Source organism: Echinops telfairi, unplaced genomic scaffold, assembly GCF_000313985.2.
Source record: "Echinops telfairi isolate 266 unplaced genomic scaffold, ASM31398v2 ScPeMD7_7412;HRSCAF=8450, whole genome shotgun sequence".
NCBI classification, from domain to species: Eukaryota; Metazoa; Chordata; class Mammalia; order Afrosoricida; family Tenrecidae; genus Echinops; species Echinops telfairi.
In genome coordinates this window covers 14,416,308-14,422,608 of record NW_022111312.1, presented here as the reverse complement: position 1 = coordinate 14,422,608, position 6,301 = coordinate 14,416,308, and the positions used below count along the sequence as shown (strand labels likewise).

Sequence of the window (6,301 nt, the reverse complement as noted above, 5' to 3'; positions counted from 1 at the left end):
GGTCACTTTCGTGCCGCCGCGCACTGGGCGCAGCGGAGAGCGGGACGCGGCTGCGGTGGGCACTGCTGCCGGGCAGCGGGGTCTGGGCTGCCAGCCAGCACCCTTCGCCGGGTCTCCGCGCGGTTCGTGGGCGCCTCGGGCCCTTGTGACGCCTGGCACGAGCGCCCCCCTCCTGTCCGGGAGGGCACAGCGTGCGCGGCTGCGGAGGGGCCGGCGCCAGGGGTGGCCACGCACTCGCAGCTGCTCCCCCGCCCGCCCACCGAGCCGCAGAAGCCCGCCAGCGCCAGGCAGAGCCGCTCGTCCGCGCCTCCCGCCGCTCCGGGAGCGGCCTCCAGCCGTATGTTTCCGGAAAACTTGGCCGAGGGGGAGACGCGCATGAGAGGATGTGAGTGCCGGGGAGGGGCCCTGGCGCCAGGGGGCGGGCGCAGCTCGCAGGCTGCCTGCCAGTATGGGAAGGACCCCGGCAGGAGGGGGCTCGTCTGCCCTGCTGAGCGGGTTGGGGGGCGGGGGGGCTCCCGTACCGCATTTGGGGTGTCCCCTCCAGGTCTGGCTGCTTAGGTGCTGTGGGGAGCTCAGGGCCCCTACAGGCTTTAATATTGGGGCCCCCCAACCCAGGGTCCAGGGGGGAAAGAAAGCCCCCTTCAACCACCCACTCCAGCCAGCCCATCACCGAATTTGAGGAAACTCAAGCTCAGAGGACATGGGAGGTTAGCCTGCTGCCTGGAGCCCTTCTGGGCAGGCAGGGCTGGCCCCCAGTTTGAGGAAGGGCTGTATGACCACCACCACCCGTCAGTCCAGCTGCTCCCTCAAGGGAGTTAATGACCGTGCCGCCACCCCCACCCCCCCAACCACTTCCTTATTTGTTTGTGTAGTTTAGAAATGTCACCCTCCCGTGGGACGGGCCACCCCAGATGGGAGAACACCCCCTCTCCGGCCAGGAAAATATAAATAAACTCTCATGGTTGTCCTGTCCTCCAGGGTGGCCCGGCTCCCTGCAGGTGGCAGCTGCTGCTGGCGCTGCAGCAGGAAAGGTCGGGGGCTGGGTTACATGCGGTCTCTTGCTGTTCCCTCCCTGTCCTTGAAGGACCCAGAGGAGCAGGTCACCGAGCCATGTGGCCCTGGGCACCATAGGCCTCATAGTCCACTGCCAGGGTGGAGGGTGGGCAGGCTGGCACCTACCCACTCGGCCCCCTCCCCCGCCTTGGAGATGGGAGTGTTCCGAGCCCTGGCAGCGAGGTTGACACGGAGCTGTGTCTTTGCAGGGGCCCTGTCTGAAAACTCTGTCACTTGCTATGACGTGGTGGCTTGTTGATGTTATTGCTGCTGCTGTTTTTGTTCCAAGCCTCGTGCACAGCCAGCTGCCGGCAGACCTGTGGAGGGTGGATGGGTGGATGCAGGGAGTGAATGAATGGACACGCCAGGGTGCAGCCTGCCCTGCTCACAGGGTGCCTGCTCCCCTTCCCTCCTGCCCACTCCCCAATCCAGCAAGGAAACAGTCCGAAACAGCCTCTGGGGAGACCTGTCCACGCTCTACTGCTCAGAGCCCCTCCCCCTCAGCACCTGAATCCATGGATGCTACTGTCTGTGTGCCCCCTCCCCCAGTGCACCTGCCTGGACCCTCGGCCAGACAAGGTCACTGTGCTGAGGCCTATTCCATGTGTGGGTATGCGCGGTTGGTGTAGGACTATGCTGCTGTGTGAGCGAGCTCATGTACGGTGCATCCGAGTGCATGTGTGCTTGGGTAGAAGGGCTGAGACCTCCCCCTTTCCCCCCACCCACCACACACACTGAGCCTGGAGTTGCAGTTTTGAAAATGGAATTCTGGGTGGGGGGTTGGGGACTCAGCAGTGCAGCTCTGAGATGAGCTGATAGGGATTGGGGAGGGGGGGGATACGTTTTCTGCACCAGGATGGTGGGTCCTCTGGGTAGTTCTGGTGTGATGATAGGCCCAGGGAACCTCTAAAGATGGAGTGACTGGGGAACAGGCCCACCCCAGCCCGTGGGTGCTCTGGAACTCTGTACCCTGGATGCCAACTTCTAGCTCCTCTCCCTATCAAGCTCCTTCCATCCTCAGCGGGTAAACAGTCCTGTCTCCCTCCCGAGGCTTGGTCTACAGCTGTGAGCATGTGTCAGCCAGGGCAGGCAGAGAGGGAGCCAGGCAGGGCCTGTGTCCTGGGACCCTCGATGTGGGGTGCTGGCTGGGGGTGGGATGTGGGGTGTCATGCTCATGTATGGGCCCAGCCTGGAACACAGGGTCTCAAGAAACGGCTTTGAGCCCAAAGGCCCCTGGGTGCCCTCCGTGTCTCTTCTGGAGCCCTTGCCTCACGCCCCCTCCCCTCCCCCCCCAGGTCTCCTGGAGCACGGGCGGAACTGGTCGGCTATCGCCCGCATGGTGGGCTCCAAGACCGTGTCCCAGTGTAAGAACTTCTACTTCAACTACAAGAAGAGGCAGAACCTGGACGACATCCTGCAGCAGCACAAGCTGAAGATGGTGAGTGCGCATGCACGGCCCCGTGCAGTCAGCCCCCAGTGCTTGGGCCTGGGGTGCTGTGGACATCCTGTGGGGAGGAGGGGGCCTTAGCACTCTCCTGCACTGGGGGCGGAGCCTCAGAGCGAGCCTCTGCCAACTCAACCAGGACCTCAGCTGTCAGCATGTCGGAAGAGGCAGATGGCCACTGGCTCCCTCTCCCTTCCCGTGCGACCTCACGGCTCTGGGCCCACTGTTGAGAGGTGCTCCAGGACTGGCTTGTTCCCGGCCCGCCCCCCTGCTGTTTTGGGCACACTCATGGTGACTGGGACTGTTGCAGCCATCAGAACGGAGGCCCTGCCTGGTGCTCATGGCCATGCGTCCTAGAGCCGAGGCCCTCACTGCAGGCTGCCATCTCCTGGGATCCCCGGGTGGCCACTGCCCTGGGCATCCCTGCAGGTTGGCCCTCCACGCAGCACCCACTGAGCATTAAGCACCCCCACACCTCACACCCCAGCAGCTTCACCCGACAGTGTGCCCAGGGCACACTCCCCAGTCCCAGCAGCTCTGCCGCTTCCACTCACGTGGGGCCCCTGGGACTCTGCCTGGCATCCGCAGGCTCCAGTGGTGCCTACTCATGCCCAGGTTCTGCTGCTGCCCGGGCTCCAAGCTGCCCAGTGGAGAGGCCCCCTCCATCTTAAACTCCTGTTGGGCCCCTCCAGGCTGCACCTTGAGGAGCTGCTCAGGGGGAAGGTCGAGCTAACAGCTCACCCAATTGGGAACGGGCTAACGCTGGGCCTCAGAGCCCTTCAGACCAGGCCTCCCTCTTCCCTGCTCCTCCCAGTCCCTGGGCTCCAGAGTCAGTGTCTGGGATGGAAGCAGCCTGAGTTCCTGCTCCAGAGCTCACCCCTTGGCCATGCTTCCCGTGCATAACCGACAGCATCCCTCGCGCTCGGGCTGGTGACCCAGCACCTGTGGCCTTGGCTGCAGCTGCTCATCTGAGTTTCCTCACCTCCAAAGTGGAGGAATGACCACACTGGATACAGGGGCACTTGTGAGGGTTCATTGAGCTAATGGGACCCCCGCTGCGCCTAGTGGAGAAGGAGGGTGAGGCTGGCTGCCCCGGCCGCTGCTGCTTCCACTGCTGGTCAGTGGTCCTCTGCTGTTCGCATGGCCACTGCTCTGCCAGCCGCAGCTGCGGTTCCTCCTGCTCCTCCTTCCGTCTACGCTCTCAGCTGCTGCTCCTGCTAGGTGTTTATCACACGTGCTGTCCCTGCATCTGTACCCCCACGCCTGCGTCGTGTCTTCTCTCCATCTCCTGTAGGTGCCCCTACTGTTCACACATCTGCCGCTGGAGACCCAGTTGCTTACATGTTGGGCTGCTCAACACAAGGTCAGCAGTTCAAAACTAGCAGCCACTTCACAGGAGAAAGAGGAGGCTTCTGTTCCCATAAACGGTTATGGGCTCAGAAACTCTCAGGCCAGTTCTGTTACATTTAATACTACTGCTACAGTATCAATTACGATTACTACAGTAGTGCTGCTACATCTGCTACCATTTCACCTGTCAGTATCACTGCATCTATTACCAGTCCCTCAGTTACTGTGGCAACTGCGTGTAGGACCACTCTGCTCTGTGCTTTTTCCTCTGCTGCTGTGTCTGCTACAGTACCCCTGTGCGTATTGCCATTGGGGCGATGACCAGCACTGCGTTGGCCCGCCCATAGCAGCCCGGTCCTGTGCTGCTCACACAGTGCCTCTGTGATTGTTGCCGCCCCTGTCATCACTTGGAACAACTGTCCTGTTCTCCGGCATGGGCACCTGAGGTGCCGAGGCAGCAGCCATGTCCTGTGGGGGTCAATCCCAGGCTCCGCTATCTCCCGGCCTAGTGCTGTGGAGGGACTTGTCCCCAGGCTGCAGTGGGACAGAGTGAGCCGGGCAGGTGAAGCACGTTGCAAGGTTTCAGGAAGGAGGAGATGCATGAGGGTGGTGACGTTCCCATGGCAGCCTGTGCCCTGGGCTGCTGAGTCAGTGAGTGACCACAGGTTGGGGGGTGGGGTGGGGTGTGTGTGTGTGTGTGTGTGTACTCTAAGACTGAGGCTTCATTCCCAGGCATGATCTGTGCCTCTGTTTTCTGCTCTGTAAAACAAGGTTACAGCAAAGACCGCCTCTCATGGGTTGTGTGTGAGGCAGCAAGTGGGTCTATGTGTGTCAGGCATCCTGTACGCCTGCCCCTCAGGCCCTGGCCGGGCGTGGGCGACTCCACTGTGTGTGCTCACGGTGAGCTGTCTGTGTGACTGTGAGTCAGGGCACAGCTCATGCGTCCTGAGGGAAGGCCCTTCCTGCTGGCCCAGGGTGGTCTCTGAGCTGAGGAGCAACCGGGGGACCGGGCACCAGGCCTGGGGCCCCTGTCTGGGGCCCCTGAGTTGCTGAGCATGAGGAACCGAAGCTCACTAGAAAAGGGTCCAGCCCCCGGCCCAGAGTATTCCAGTGAGTGGATGGAGAGGGCGGGTGGGGAAGACCCTGGGGTCAGGGGCTGATTGTAGGGAGGTTGGCCCTCTGCTCCACGTCCTCCTCCCAGGACTGGTCTCCTGCTGACATGGAATGTCAATTCCACTGCCCTCTCCTCTAAGGTGCTCCCTAGTGGACGTCTTCCAGGACAGATGTATCCGTTCTGGGTGGGCCATAGTGTGCTCAGCAGACTCGGCCAGCACTGATTCAGGGGGGCCAGTTCGTCCATCTCTCTGACCCACTGTCCCACTCTCACGTGCACAGGAAGGCTTGGACACACCAAAGCTTGGGTGAGGCAATGTGGCTTTACTGTGCATTGTTTTTGACACGTTTAAAGAGGTCTTGTGCAGCGTGTTCACCCGTGTGTCATGCTGGAGGAGCAGCCAGAACACCCCCCCCACCCCCCGAAACCTTTAAGGGCCCGAACCACCGACCTCTTGGATGGCAGCCCGGTGCTCTACGCCTGTGCCACTAGGGCTGCTTCCCTGCAGGTGGTGGGGCTGCCCTGGGCCTGCTTTGGCCTTGGAGCGCAGCTTCTCTGGGTCCCAGTGCCTGGGGGAGGTTTGCTCAGATTCTCAAGACCTGTGGGTGGGCCCGCTGGGCTGTGGTGGTCTTGCATCTCAGGAAGCTTCTGCACTCCGGAAAGGCCTTGCTCTAGGGACGGCTTCCAAGCCCTAGGAGCCCCCAAGGGTTCACCTGCTGCCCCAGCCTGACGGCTAAAAATAGATTAGGGAAGAAGGAGATCCCTCGGCCGCACCCACAGAAGCCACTCAGCTGCGTGGGGGGGGGGGGTGTTCTGGGAGCATGGGGTGCGGGGTGTTGTGTGACTTCCAGGATCCCCATTGCCCGGGAATGAGGTCCTCCTGAGGGCAGTGGGGAGACCTGTGGGGTTCCCTTCCTGCTTCGGGACCCTCCTGTCCCATCTGCTGTTTGAGTGGGAACCTCCCTCACCTTGAGATCTCAGGCTGAAGGGGACTCCCGGTTCGGTCCCCTGACACCGTCAGCCATGCTCTGGGCCTCGGGCCGAGGCGGGGTCCCTGCCATCCTATGGCCCTCTGCTGGGGACACACTGCAGACGAGTGGGAGGCACCTTGTATGTGAATGGCTGGCGGGTGCGTGTGACATGCCTTTCCGTGCCTCCCTGTCACTCGGCCCTCAATTCCCGCCTGCGGGGCCTCTGCGTCAGCCAGGGTGGCCGGCTAGTGCCCTGCTGTCTGCCTGATCCTTACACCCCCCGCAGAGGGAGAGGACCCTCGTCCTGGGCATCCGTGCACCCTCCCCTTCTTGCTGAAGGAGCTGGCAGGGTGGCCCCTGGGGACAGAT

General features: G+C 62.3%; 1 protein-coding gene across 1 annotated transcript in view; it reads left to right on the top strand.

Annotated features, from left to right (window-relative positions):
• NCOR2 (nuclear receptor corepressor 2) overlaps window positions 1-6,301 on the top strand; it is a 99,355-nt gene that overhangs the window by 70,724 nt on the left and 22,330 nt on the right. Inside the window, exon 17 of the mRNA XM_045296729.1 lies at window positions 2,349-2,491. Coding sequence (XP_045152664.1) covers window positions 2,349-2,491 — 143 coding nt within the window. The remainder of the gene's footprint in view (window positions 1-2,348; window positions 2,492-6,301) is intronic.